The sequence below is a fragment of the Geotrypetes seraphini genome, chromosome 12, assembly GCF_902459505.1.
Source record: "Geotrypetes seraphini chromosome 12, aGeoSer1.1, whole genome shotgun sequence".
Classification (NCBI taxonomy): domain Eukaryota; kingdom Metazoa; phylum Chordata; class Amphibia; order Gymnophiona; family Dermophiidae; genus Geotrypetes; species Geotrypetes seraphini.
The window spans coordinates 43,027,734-43,042,807 of NC_047095.1; the positions used below are offsets into that span (position 1 = coordinate 43,027,734).

The following is a 15,074-nucleotide window of genomic DNA, read 5'->3' on the forward strand; positions in this document are numbered from 1 at the left end:
TGACTATGATGCCTTGATGTTGGTATCTACAGTTGTACAGAGTCCTTTCACATTATTTCTTTTTCTCAATAGCCATAACAAACTGAAAGAGGTACCACAAGAAATAGGCAAATTAAAAAGCCTGAAATGTCTGCTTCTCCAGCACAATGTACTGGACCAAATTCCTGAATGCATTGGGCAGTTTCAGAGTTTAGAAGAGTTGGTAAGTAAGAACTCTATTGAAAAGGCACTTCAGATTAATTGTCTCACACAGCTTAGTTGCATTGCTTTTCCTGGATTTACCTGGATTTATGTCAAGTCTGTATGCCATATAGTATACATAGGTGGTTAGTTTACTTTGACTGACTGTTATGTTTGAACATTTTGATAGGATCTGTCCAACAACAGACTGGCAACCATTCCAAACAGCTTCTCTTGTCTAACTGCTCTTGTGCGACTTAATCTATCCAATAACAAGCTAAAGACTTTGCCTGCCGAAATCACCGGGATGAAAAGTAATGCAAGTTTTCCTTACCTTGTTTTGTACTTAATGCATATTGAATTTAACTAGATAATAATAATAGTAATAATAATTTTATTTCTTATATACCGCTATACCATAAGTTCAATAAGATCTGTTACCAAATTCCATGTTGTGTGATATAAACATTGCAACAAACTGTGGAAAAATACAGGTAATTCAATAAGCAATGTACAGTACAAGGTGGTATTTCAGGTTACAAAGGCATACAGTATTTTGTTCTAAAGCAATTATAAGCACATTTGAAAGTTATACTTATTCTATTTTTCTGACTGTGAAAAATTAACAAGTGTGCTGGCCATTTGTTGAAAATCCTCAAACCATAGGGTCTTTATGGGAATTTTAGTAGAGAAATTGGGTAAAACATGCGATGGCATTTCACCTAATTAATTTTTAAGTATTAATACAATCAAGGGGTGATTTTAATTGGAGGATAAGAAAATGTCTAGTACAGACTTCAGATCCTGTCTGGGGATTAGTAGGAGGCCAAGTTGAGTCTGCTAAATCAAAAGTGCTTTGACAAATGCTGAGAAGCACTGTTTTTTTTTAATTTTACTGACTTAAAGTACACTTTTTATTTTAAACTTCCTTAACTTTAGTGTCCCACTCAGTGAAGAATATTTTTTCCTTATGAGAAAAACATTTTTTATTTGGAAAAACTTATTACTGGAGTAGTAATTGAATTTTAATCTTGCTATTAAGAAAACGCCATGAAAATATTGTCACTTGTAAGATGCTTGTAGGATTTGATTTAGAAACAATATCTGAATTTCCAGATTGCAATCCATTTTCTTTGCTTATGGAAGTCAATAACCATAGCTATGTAGTCTGAGGTTTGATTACTTAGCCATATGATAGATAGGTCCATCAAATTTATGACCCTTTTTCTTTGTTAAAACCAAAGCAGTATACATATGTACTGGTACTTTTCTCTATACCAGCAGGCTCACAGTTTTTACATTTTGTGCCTGGGGCAATTGGAGAGTTAAGTAACTTGCTCAGGATGACATTGAGCCGCAGTAGAAATCAAACCCAGGTTCTCAGGCCACTGCACTAATTATTAGGTGGCTATTCCATTCAAGGAAAACTAGAGTGTGTACCAAAAATAAAAGAACAAATAGAAATGTCTTTTGAGATTGACTGATTTTTTGCTTGTTTTAAATTATTTTTATTCATCTTTCATGGAGTTGTGCTAATTTTGCTTTTCCCTAATGGAGATCAATGAGATTTTTCAGAATGAATGCTGTGGAACTGTTAGGCTTAAACCAAGTGTTCGTATGTTTTTTGATTCCTGCACTCCTTTAACAGATCAATGAAACCCTCACACCGCCTTCCTAAACCATGTGTCCACTAGTCATAGTGACAGCTACATGCATTATTGTTGGCTGCTAATAGTACTAACTTTTAATGTGTCACTAAGGGCTCCTTTTACAAAGACGCGTTGGGCTTTTTTATTGCCTGCTGTGGCGGTATTTTAGCTCCGAAGCTCACAGAATTCCTATGAATGTCAGAGCTAATACTGCTGCGGCTGGTAACAAAACAAAACAAAACAAAAACCTAATGTGGCTTCGTAAAAGGGGGAGGGGTAAAATTGTAGTAGTACACAATTATACTACCAGTAACTGTCCTAATAACTGCCTTCGCTCTATCTAGAAAGTTTCAGTAAATTGTCTCAGATTTCAGAATCCTTCTCCACACTCAATCTTGACTTCGTTCGGCACCCCTTGTGGGTACGGATACCAATGGTTAAGAACCCCTGGCTTAAACTAGCAGCCACACTTCAGTATGTTTCTGTAGAGGAAAGAGAGGAATGATAGCAATTTTTATTAGAGATTTTACTTTTTTCTTTTTTACAATAGGTTTTTCAAAATCATTTTTATACAGTAAATTAATGTAAATCATACTGAGCTCCCCGGGAGAACAGTTTAAAAAATTGAATAAATAAAATTTCTTTGAAGGGATATCATATATATTTTTTGCTATACACCATCTCAAGAGTAGTGAAAATGGGGAATTTTTTTACCTTACATGACAGACAAGCCCAAAGCATAATTAACCCCTTTGTTTTAGGTATTCATCAAAGTAGAGGCAGCTCCTACTGGAATAAGTGCTGCTTACTGGGGGTCAGCCATGTTTTTTCAATGGCATTATTCAGATGCTGCTGCTGAAAATTACCACACACCCCTCCGTGCATCTGGATAGTGTGAGGACAGTCGAGTGTGGAGGTGGAAGAACCTATTTAGTGGAACTATCTGGATAACTACCCCAATAACAAACTGAAAAGTTAGGATACCTTTTTTTTATTGTCCTACTTTATTATGGTACTGGTTTGGATATCTTTAGTTGTTGGATAAGTGTCAGCAGCTACTTCCAATTCATATATCCAATGCTGGTATCTGGGTACATCCTTGTTCTGAATATCTGGGTATAAAAATTTGTTGTGGCAGGTTTTCATGCTGAATATTGAGGGAAGGTATGGGTTTGTGTGCATTTATTTATTTATTGTGACTGTCATATACAAGAAGCTCCACAGTGATACACAAAAAAATAAATTCCAACATAATAACAGAATCAGGACAGCAATACAGTCTCTTATTAAAATCAATTGCAACAAATTCAACCTCCTGTGCACATTTCTGTATTGTATTGTTTCTTTTTATACATTTATAATTTTATACCCATGTTTACGGGGGCTTGTTACTAAAGTGCAGTTAGGTAAGGGTTTTTTTTTCCTTTGCATTGTAAGCTGCCAGTTTGTGTTCATTGATTTCTTGCAGGTTCCCTCAATTTATTCTTATAAACCATTGGTATAGTGGTGGTCCTTCATCAGGTTTTTAAAAGCAAAATTCTCCAAAAACAAAAAGACTGAGAACCCCCCACTGCTGGGTAATATCATCTAATGGAGCTAGTGTGAAAATAGCTTCTGCAGCTTAGCTCAGCATTTACATTACATTACATTAGGGATTTCTATTCCGCCTGTGCCTTGCGGTTCTAGGCGGATTACAATAAAGATGATATCTGGACATTTCCAGTAGAATTACATTACAGGAGGAGAGTAGATTACAAGTAACAGTGAAGAGTTACAATACATTCAACATCGCAGCAGATATAACATAGCCACGGATTATAATAAGGAAGATATCTGGGCATTTCCCGTAGAATTACATTACAGGAGAAGTGTTAATTACAGGTAATAGTGAAGAATTACAGTACATTCAATATCATAGGAGATGTTACATAGCAACTGAGTCAATTTATTATTGGTGGAGAACAAGAATTACAATATATTCTAGATTACAAAAGATGTTACATGAGATGAGTCAAGTTTCTTCGGATGGAGAGTAGCATCATATGCCCTATAAGTGGAGGTGTATTATTGTTTTGATGATTTGCATGATGTTGGTTAATTAATGTTGATGATATGGACAGTAGGGGTGTTTAGTTTGGGTTGGATAAAGAGATTCTATTCCCAAAGGAATTGGTTGGGAACTCATTAGATGGCGGTTTAGATTGATGGGAGATATTTTTTGAAGGTTTAGAGTTGCCACACTTGTGGCATACTGGTTCATAGACAGTAACGCGGAAGACAAAGGCGCGCGCCGACAACTGAGCGCAAGACGGAGGCGCGCGCTGAAGAAAAAGGACTTTTTAGGGGCTGCGACGGGGGTTTTTGTTGGGGAGAGCCCCCCCCACTTTACTTAATACAGATCGTGGCGGCGTTTGTGGGAGGTTTGGGGGGTTGTAACTCCCCACATTTAGTGAAAACGTAACTTTTTCCCTAAAAACAGGGAAAAAGTGAAGTTTTCAGTAAAATGTGGGGGGTTACAACCCCCAAACCTCCCACAACGCGGCGCAATCTGTATAAAGTAAAGTGGGGGGTTCCCTCCCACACCCCCTGTCGTAGCCCCTAAAACCAGTCATTTTTCTTCGGCGCACGCTTCCACACTGCGCTCAGTTGTCTGCTACGCGCCTTTGTCCTGGCGCACTTTTGACCTGACACCGGCATACTTCCTGCCCTGTGCTGTTGAATGAGACCTCCTTGATCTCTTTTCATCCCCCCCCAAGACAAAACCAGAGCTGAATGAATGCTTTTTGAAAGCAGTTGGATTGACATAGACACCTCTTAAACCAGGATTGAAATTTTTTTCTTTTCACCTTTTTGCTTTCTGTTATCTCTTCTTGAGTAGTTGGAGATTTGGCCAGGCCTATCTTTTGAAAATTGAATCATTTCATTTCTCTGTGGCTTTGTTTGGGATTTTTTTTCAGCAACAAGAGCCAGAAGAAAGCCTTCCATGCAGTGGCATACCTAGTATATTTGGCAACAGGGGGGTGATCATTTTTAACACCCCTATCCTCTATATAAAAATATTTTTTAGTAGTAATCCATGAGTCGCAAATCAGGTGCACCTAGGAAAAGGCAGCATCTTAAAACACTGCAGTGAGCACTAGAACAGCAATACACCCATTGAAAAACTAAACAAGCTAGATTAATACAGATCGATTCTGCACAGTCACTGCTTACGGAAAACCATGTTCTTTTCATACACACAGAACACAGATGCTCCCTCACCAAGTATGAAATAAGTAATCACAAACTAAATATAGAAATATGTAGGCAAATGTTAAACTGAATTGCCAAGAAACCAGACTCTGCATACAATGCAACACCATAGAAACAGTGATACATGTCCCCTAATACTGTGCAAAATATAAAGATAGCAGATGTAAATTTTGGAAAAAAAACTGACAAATAACAATTATGGGAACAATAATTATTTGAAATTTTATTGGACTAATCCATTTTTCATTTAGCTTTCAGAGGCCAAATCCTCCTTCAGTTCAGTACAGTATACTTCTGTTATAGTATCCTGTCCTGAGGAAGGGGGTTTAGTCCAATAAAAAGATTGCCTTATTTTTATTTCTGTTTATAAACTTTTATCAATACAGCTACAATATTACTTTATTCTAAAGCAACAAAAAAAATATTTTTTTTTTCTACCTTTTTTTCATTTTTGCTTTAATCATCTTTTCGTGCTCTCTTCCCCTGCTATCCAACCTTTATCTATCTATCTCCCTTTCCCTTCATGATCTGGCATATCTCTTCCCCCCAGTCGGCAGCATAGCCTTCACTGCTCTTGCTGGCTTTGGGCCTTCCTCTCTGCCGGGGTCCCACCTACTTTCTGTTTCCATGAAAGCATGGTAGAACAGCAAATTGTGAACACTGCCACTGCCAGAAGAAGTTCACGACGCTGGCCCTTTTGGGCTGCAGCTTGATGGCCATCCCCCCCACTTGGTAGGCCACTGCTTCCATGGCTTTAGGAAATGCAGGCTGTGCAACAAGACCAGATCTAATGCAGGTGCTCATAATTGGTGCTTGCAGTGCCTAAGGTCTGATCACATCCTAAAATTGTAATCTTTCTTCAGATAATGAAAAGGATTTATGGCTATGAAAAAGCATGAAGAGACAAGACTTCATTTCATCTAAATCCAATCCAGTGTCATCAACATCAGTCCTGAGAGGTCCTGTAACTACACTGGATTTTGGGGATGCATTGCTATTTAAGGATCATTGATTTTCCTCAGTGTTAGAGTGCTGATAGAAGTCATTGGTATCTGATATTGATCAGTTTTCCTGTTTGAAAGAGGAGTTAGTGGCTTCTTCATTGATAATAGACTAGTGAAGCTGAGTGGTTATCAGTGTCAACAACACTAAGCCACTGACAACTGTGATATCCTCAAAGCATTCCTATATAGAGAACTGCTTATCCACCTCCTTTGAAGACCAGGGATTTAAGGGCTCCTTTTACAAAGCCGTGCTAGTGATTTTATTGCACGCACCGGATTAGTGCGCGCTATCTGGAAATCTACCGCCTGCTCAAAAGGAGGCGGTAGCAGCTAGCACATGCGGCAATTTACTGTGTGCTATTCCACCCATTAAGGCCCTAGCACGGCTTTGTAAAAGGAGCCCTAAGTCGCTGATACCCCTTAGGTGACTCAGAAAGACATGGTCACCTACTGTTCTGTCATCAGCTGCAACATTGACTTTGGTCAGTCTGTCTCTGGAATATATTTGTTTAGAATCCAACTCGGGACTTTCCGGTGACGTCAACGATCCAAGATGAGAGGGTTAGGGACTTTGCTCTGACTCTCCTCTCTACAAGAGCAAAACTTTCCCGTTGCGGGGACGCTGCAATCGGTGCGCCCGAGGTAGGACGAGTGTGGGGGAAGCCTGGGGCTCTTGCGGGATGCCGACAAAAAAACGAGTGGAGCCCGGCAGAGCGACGGAGCGCGGCGGTGAGCAGGGAGGCCTCCGCCACGTGCGCTGGGACCTCGGGCATGTCGGCGCGCGAGTTCGGGAGACAGCGCGTCGGAAGAGGAGTCTGACGCGCGGTGCTTTCCCCCGAGGCTACGGCGAGCTGGGTCGGCGGCGGCTGTTACAAAAGCCGACCTGAAACTGTGGGCCACTGAAATTAAAGAGGAGGTGGCGGCTGTAAAAGGTAAAATCAAAGAGGCCGTTAAAGGAGATAAGGCAGGACTTTGCAGACTTGCTGGGCCAGAGTGGAGGACAATGAAAAACGCTTGGGGAGCAAGAAGAGACGGTTCAGGGACTCACAACTCAGGTGAAGGCAGTCCAAAAAGATCTTCTAGACTGCTGTGCCCAAGTGGAGGACCTGGAAAATAGGTCCCGAAGGAATAATGTCCGGATCCGGGGAGTCCCAGAAACAGCTAGAGTATGGGGACGCTGCGGATGTGGTGCAGGAGCTCAGCCGGTTCCTGCTGGCGGATGGTGGGGCCCCTGACAACACTACTGGGGGCCTGAGAGTGGATAGGGCGCACCGAACCCTGGGTCCGAAGAATGGGGATTACCCGAGAGATATTATTGCTTGTATCCACCACTTCCCCGATAAGGATCGTCTGGTGAAGAAAGCTAGAGACTTGGGTGTTATCTCCTGGAAGAATTTGAAAGTGGAGATATTTCAGGATCTCTCGAGTATCACTTTGCAGAAGAGGAGAGAGTTTCGCCCGTTGCTGGACGTGTTGAAGCAGAATAACTTGAGATATAGATGGCTGTTCCCGTTTGGTCTACTGGTTACTTTCAATGGAGTGCATAAGCGGGTGACGACCGTGGCGGAGCTGCAGGCGTTGCTTCTGAAGGAGGGCCTGGTGAAAATGGGAGATTCTGTTTTGAGCAAAGTGGCGGCGCAGAAGTTGGAGCGGTATCAGTGGAAAGCGGTGCCCCAGAGACGGAGAGGACGGCAGAGCGTTCGACAGGAGGGAGGAGCAGACGAGCAGAGGGCAGCTGCGGCCCCGATCACCTGAGCGGCTGGCTGAGGGCGGTGGCGCTTACCTGTTAATGGGTCCTGGACTTTGATGTTGACCTAGTGGTGACTTTGGGAGTATGACTGGTGATGGTCTGGGGAGTGCTTGGGGGGGGATATGGTGAGTATGAGGTGTGGATGTGGGGACGGGAGGTATCACGAAGGGTGACATGGGGGGGTGGTGAAGTCACTTGAAGTCTTGGAGGGAGTGGGGAGAATGGGAGAGCGGGTTTGGTGGGGAGGGGGGAGGGGAGAGGTTGGGGAGGAGGGGGGAAGAGGGAGGGAGGGTGGGACTGGGAGGGGGGGGGAATGGGTTACGAAGAGAGAAGGTGGGGGGAGATGCAGGGGTGCTGGGTGTGCTGTCTTTTAGTGGGGGATGGGGGGGGATAATATGCTTAGAGTGGGCAGTTTGAATGTTAAGGGGCTTAACATGCCACGTAAACGGCAATTGTTGTTGAAAGAAATTAAGCGCCTACGTTTTGATATCTGTTTTGTTCAAGAAACTCATTTTGTAAAAGCTGGGGAAAAGCTGGTACAGTTTCGGGAATATCCAGTGAGGGTTTGGGCCTCCAATAGGGTGGAGCGGAAAAAGGCGGGGGGTGGGGATTTTGTTCTCCCATAAGTTGCGGGTGGTCCCAGACAAGGAATGGAGGGATGAAGGTGGGAGGTGGCTTATCTGGACTGGTACTGTTGATGGGACTCGGGTAACATTGGTTAATTTATATGCACCTAACTCTCAACAGGGTCACTTTTTTGACCTTCTCCTGTCTAAAATCCTGTCGGTTAAGGTGGGGCCTGTGGTGGTGGGGGGGGACTTTAATTTGGTTCTTAATCCAGAGTGGGATTCCACGGGCAAGGGGGGTGATAGACTTAAGAAGGATAGAAAATGCCTGGAGAGATTTCTAGAAGTCCTTAATGTGGAGGATGGGTGGCGGGTCCAACATTGGATGGGTCGGGACTACACGTTCTACTCCCCTGTACATGAGGTATACACTCGCATTGATCTGGTATGTGTGGATAAAGGGTGGGGGGGGTAGAGTGATAGATACCAAGATTGATACCATTGGATGGTCAGACCATGCCCCGCTATGGGTGGATCTGAAATGGGGAGGACCTCGGGGGGAGATACGTATTGGAGATTGAACGATGCCCTGCTGGGAGATCCGAAAATAGTGCAAAAGTTGGAAACGGGGATATATGATTTCTTAGAGTTTAACAATGTGGATCAGTTTCTCCCCTATGACGATCTGGGGAAAGTCTAAAAGGGGTGTTAAGGGGGGAATTGATTTCTATAGCTGCTTATAAGAAAAAATCCCGGCAGCAGGAGGAATTGCAGCTCCGGGAGACGCTTCGCACTTTGGTGGATCAACATAAGAGGGGACAGGGGGACCCGCAGTTGAGGCTTCGGCTTCAGGAAACCCGGATGGCCCTTGGGAAGTTGGAAGATGAGGTGATTAAGTTTAATCTTGAGAAGTTGAAGCTTAAATATTTTGAATCAGGAAATCGGGCTAGCAAACTTTTGGCTCAAAGGGTCAAATTGAAGCAGTCTAGGAGTAATATTTTGGCTATTAAGGAGCGCGATGGTACGGTAATTACTGATGAGGTAGGCATTCAGCGGCGGTTTCGGGAGTTTTACCAGGAGCTTTATACCCCAGAGCTTAAGGGCTCGGAGGTGGAGAGCCAAGCATATTTGAGGGATTTGGGGCTGCCTACCCTATCTAGCTCGGATGCACTGGGGCTGGAGGGGGATATCACGGTGGAGGAGGTGTTAAATGTTATTAGACATTTGAAGCCGGGAAAGTCCCCCGGACTAGACGGGTTTACAGGGCTGTTTTATAAGAAACTTTCTCCATTGGTTGCACCCTTGCTAACTAGATTATTTAATTCTCTGAAAGAGGGAGAGCGTTTGCCTTTCTATATGCGCTTGGCAGGGATTACGATACTTCCTAAGCCAGGGAAAGATGTGTCCTTGTGTGGCAGCTATAGACCTATCTCTCTATTAGGGATAGATACCAAAATCCTGGCCCGTATTCTGGCAGATAGGATGGCGACTCATATGCCAGACCTGATCCACCCGGATCAGGTGGGGTTCATTGGGGGGCATCAGGCGGCTGATGGTATTAGGCGGGTGTTGAACTTGGTGTGGGCGGCTCGTAGATCAGGATCTCCGTGGGTGGCGGGTGGCGGTGGATGCCGAAAAGGCCGTTCGACAGGGTGGATTGGACGTTTATGGAGGCGGTTCTACGCCAGATGGGATTCGGGTCGCGTTTTATTTCTTGGATTCTTACGCTATACCACAACCCGATGGCTTGTGTCAAAGTTAATGGGGTCTACTCCAAGCCCTTTGAATTGCATCGAGGGACGAGGCAGGGGTGCCCGCTTTCTCCTCTGTTGTTTGCTTTGGTGATCGAGCCTTTAGCTCAAAGTATCCGTCTGTCTAGGCTTGTGAAGGGGGTGCGGGTGCAGGGGGAGGAACATAAACTGTCCCTTTTCGCGGATGATATTTTGGCCATAGTGGAGGGGTCGGAGAGGTCGCTTCTGGCTTTGCGGGATTTGATGCGAGACTATGGGCGGATTTCAGGCTTTAAAGCTAATCTGTCTAAGACGGAGATCTTGAATATTTCGGTACCAGTGGCGGAGGCCCTGGAACTGCAAAAGGGGGTACCCTTCCGGTGGGTGACGGGCCCTATTAAATACCTGGGGATATGGCTGGGGGTGGAGTGGGATACCCTGTTCCGCCTTAATTATCTCCCTTTGGGAGAGATAGTGCGACGGGATCTAGATAGATGGGACCCTCTGTACCTTTCCTGGATGGGCAGAATGGAGGTGGTACGTATGATGGTCCTGCCCAGATTTCTTTACCTCTTTCAAGTGCTTCCGGTTGAAGTCCCTAGGGCCTATTTTATTCGCTGGCATAGGATGCTTTTGCATTTTATATGGAGGGGCAGGCGTCCTCGGGTGGCGAGATATGCCATGTTCAAATTTAAGGAGGAGGGGGGATTGGGATTACCCAATTTGGAAATGTACTATAGGGCGGCGCAGCTTAGGGCGGTTGTGGATTGGCATGCGAACCCAGCTAAATTGTGGGTTCAGGTGGAACTGGGCCTATTGGGGGACCCTAGGGGCATACCGGCTCTGTCTTACCTACCGTGGGTGGGCTTGCGGGAGATGGATATTGCTTCTATCTCTAATCCTTTTATACGATGGACGCTTCGGATCTGGAAGGGGGCATATAGAAAACTGGTGGGTAAGATGCGGGGACTCCATCTTTTGCCTATTCGGTATGCGGAGGATTTTGCTCCGGGTAGGGAGGGTGGAGTCTTTTGTAGATGGGAGCGAGGGGGGCTGAGATGGTTTGGACAGCTGTTGGAGGGGGAGCATATTCGGGGGTTTCCTGAGGTCCAGGCCTCTTTCCATTTGGAGCAGCGAGATATATTCCCCTATTTACAGGTGAAGGATTATATTATGCGATTTAAAGCGGGGGACCCTGCCGCATATAAGCGCTCGAGGTTTGAGTTAATGTTGGGGGACCCTGTGCGTAGGGGCTGCATTTCTCAATTGTATCGATTACTGCTGGCTGACCCGGATCGGAAGACATCATATATGTGGGCTTGGGAGGTAGATTTGGGGATTACCTACACGACTGAGGAATGGGAACAAATAGCAATGCGCATACATCATGTGGCGGTGGCTCCACAACTGGTTGAAAATGCTCTTAAGCTCCTTGTGAGATGGTATGTTACTCCTGTGGTGCTTGCAAAGATGAATGCCTCATGTGCAGGGGAATGTTGGAGAGGGTGTGGTCTGAGGGGTACATTCTTTCATATGTGGTGGGAGTGTCCTCGTCTTGTGGACTATTGGACTCAGGTGTTCCGCTATGTGGGGTGTCTCTTGCAATGTCATTTACCGTTTGGAGCGGGGGCGGCGTTGCTGGGGGTACTCCCTGGGACAGTGGAGGCCACGCAGGACAGGTTGGCTAGACTGGCTTTTACAGCTGCTAGACTAGTACTGGCATCTCTTTGGAAGAGCCACACGATTCCTACGGTGGCGATGATGCGAGTGAAATTGGGATGGGTATGTGAGAAATTTAGGCTTTCTGCTCTACTTACACGCCAGAGGCAACAATTTGAGGACCTATGGGGAGGTTCATAGAGATGGAGGGAAAATCTGAGTAATTTGTATTGCATTCTTAGACGGTGCTTTTCTGAAGAGGGACATTCATTGCTTCGTTTTAATCTTAGGATTATGTCCTGTTACTTCTTCCTTTCTGTTATTTCATGTGTGGGGGGGGGTATAGAAGATACTGGGGGATGAGCAATTCAGAGGGTCGTGGGGGGGGCGGGGGGGGAAGGGGAGGGGTGGGATGGGAAGGGGACATGTTGTGTGGGGGGGAGGGGGGTATATTAATGTATACACTGTATTTCTGATTGTGTGGTTTTGCCATCTTGGTACATGTTGTACTTGTCTCGCAGTGTTTAAATAAAGAATTACAAAAAAAAAAGAATCCAACTCGATTGCCCATGCCCATTTTTTATGTCCAGGTTGCCTTTAGGAGGAAGTGTGACTAGTGGTTAGAACCCTGAGGTTGTTGATTCAATCCCCATGCTGTTCCTTGTGACCTTGGGCAAGTCCCTTAACCCTCCATTGCCCCAGGTACTGTTGTTTAAATTGTGAGCCCGCCAGGACAGATGGAGAGAAATACTTAAGAGTACCTGAATGTAAACTGCTTCGAATAGAAACGGGATATAAGAAATGTAAATAATAAATAAAAATCCACAAACCACAAACTGAAGATGACCTGCTGCCTTTTGGTAGGTCCTTCCATTTTTGTATTTTTAAGACAACATAGCTAGGGAGTTCTAGGTACTTGTAGTCTTGCTTTTGGAGAAAATGAAGTTAGGTAAATATTTTTCTGTAGATAGCAGAATACTAGTTCTTAATATCTACCTACTCCCCCTAGGATTTGTATTCTCTAAGCTTAACACAAACTGATGGCCTTCCATTGAAGGGCAAAACATAGGGCAAATCTCATCAGACTTTTTTAGAGATTGAGCTATGCTGTAGAAGCTTTTTTCCATGCAGCTGTTAGATGATGTCATCTAGATATGAATACCTTTACCCTGCTGTTTGTGGGTAATACCTGCTACAAGTAAATAACTTCAGTTTATTGTTACAGGTTTAAAACAGTTGGATTGTACATCAAACCTTCTGGAGAATATTCTACCTGAACTGGCTGGCATGTCATCTTTAGAACAGCTGTATCTAAGAAAAAATAAACTGCACTGTCTCCCAGAACTTCCTTCTTGCAAACTACTAAAGGTAATAGTTTCCTATCTGAAAACTGACTTGTGATGGTTCAGGGCTTTTCGGTATGGTTCTTTTGCATCTTGGAATATGTAAAACATAGGGCTAATTGTGGTTATGCATTATGTTGGTTTACCTGCTAACTTGCCTTTCCTGGTTACAAATTGGTTACTGTGGCACTCTGCTCTAAATGTAATGCATGAGAAGTTTTTAAATTAAGAAGAGGGGGAAAACCGACAGTCGACCAGGAATTGATGGTTCGGGAAACGGTATACCTAGAGGATACCATGCAAGAAGTTTGCAGGGAAGACTCACAGGATCATAGGCAAGATAGAATTCCCGCCAGATTGAAAGGGATGGAAGCGAGGGAGATAGAAGGAGGAAGAAAGTGCAAGAAAGTAACAGGCTGCAAACTTAAGTGTATGTACACAAACACAAGGAGCCTACGGAATAAAATGGGGGAATTGGAAGGTATGGCACAAAAAGATAACCTAGACATCATTGGCATCACGGAAACATGGTGGAACGATGGCAACATCTGGGACACTGTACTACCAGGATACAAGCTATATCGCAGAGACAGAGTAGGACTAAAAGGTGGGGGTATTGCCCTATACATAAAAGAGGGATTTGCGTCTACCAGAGAGAACACGCCAGAAACGAACAACAAAGTAAAGTCTCTATGGGCTAAAATACCAGGAACAAATGGAATGGATATGAAGATCGGCATCTACTACTGACCCCTCAGAGCAGTCCGAAGAGACTGATGAAGAAGAAATGATGGACGAGATTAAACACAAATACAAGGGAGGCAACGCAGTTATCAAGGGCGACTTCAATTATCCAGGGATAGATTGGAACCTAGGCAACTCCAGCTGCAGTAGAGAGACCAAGTTCCTAGATGCTGTAAGTGATTGCTTCCTGGAACAACTTGTCATGGAAAATATGAGAGGAAATGCAATTCTAGACTTAATTCTAAATGGGCTACCAGGACCGGCACAAGGTATAGAAGTAGAAGGGACACTGGGAAATAGTGATCACAACATGATCCAATTCAACCTAGACTCGGGAACAAAAAATCGATCCAGAACGATGGTCATGGTACTGAACTTCTGAAAAGGGAACTATGAAGGGATGAGAGTCATGGTGAGGAAAAAGATTAGGAAGAGGATAAGCACTATAAATACATTAGAGTAAGCATGGTCCCCTTTTTAAGGACACAGAGGCGCAAAATTTATACATACCCCATATCATCAAGGGTTCCAAGAGGAAGAAGAATAAGGAACCGGTTTGGCTCACTGTAGCGGTGAAGGAAGCGATCAGAGACAAGAAGACTTCGTTTAAGGAATGGAAAAGGACAAAAATGGAAGAAAACTGGAAAAAGCACAAACAATATCAAAGCAAGTGCCATAAGGCGGTAAGAGGGGCCAAAAGAGACTACGAGGAAAAAATAGCCAAGGAGACCAAAAACTTTAAGCCATTCTTTTGATATATTAAAGAGAAATGACCCACGAAGGAAGCAGTGGAGCCATTAGATGACCATGGAATAAAGGGAGTATTAAAGGAGGACAAAGCCATCGCCGACAAACTGAACACATTTTTTGTGTCTGTATTTACCAAAGTGGATTTATCTAATATACCGGAAACCAACAGGAAATGAAGACAACGGTCAGTCTAAAAGAGGTATGCAGACAGATTGATAAGCTTAAAAATGATAAATCCCCGGGACCAGATGGCATCCACCTGGGAGTAATCAAGGAGCTAAAGGGGGTTATAGCTGAACTGCTTCAGCTAATAACCAATCTGTCGATCAAATCGAGAGAGATTCCGGAAGACTGCCAAGTGGCAAGTGTTACGCCGATCTTCAAGGAAGGTTTGAAGGGAGATCCGGGAAACTATAGACCAGTGAGTCTGACTTCGGTACCAGGAAA

The 15,074-nt window shown here is 44.1% G+C and overlaps 1 protein-coding gene across 1 annotated transcript in view; it reads left to right on the forward strand.

Annotated features, from left to right (window-relative positions):
* The window catches only part of LRRC40 (leucine rich repeat containing 40), an 89,832-nt gene that overhangs the window by 13,409 nt on the left and 61,349 nt on the right, over positions 1–15,074 (forward strand). Inside the window, exons 4-6 of the mRNA XM_033916907.1 lie at positions 73–202; positions 371–494; positions 13,016–13,158. Coding sequence (XP_033772798.1) covers positions 73–202; positions 371–494; positions 13,016–13,158 — 397 coding nt within the window. The remainder of the gene's footprint in view (positions 1–72; positions 203–370; positions 495–13,015; positions 13,159–15,074) is intronic.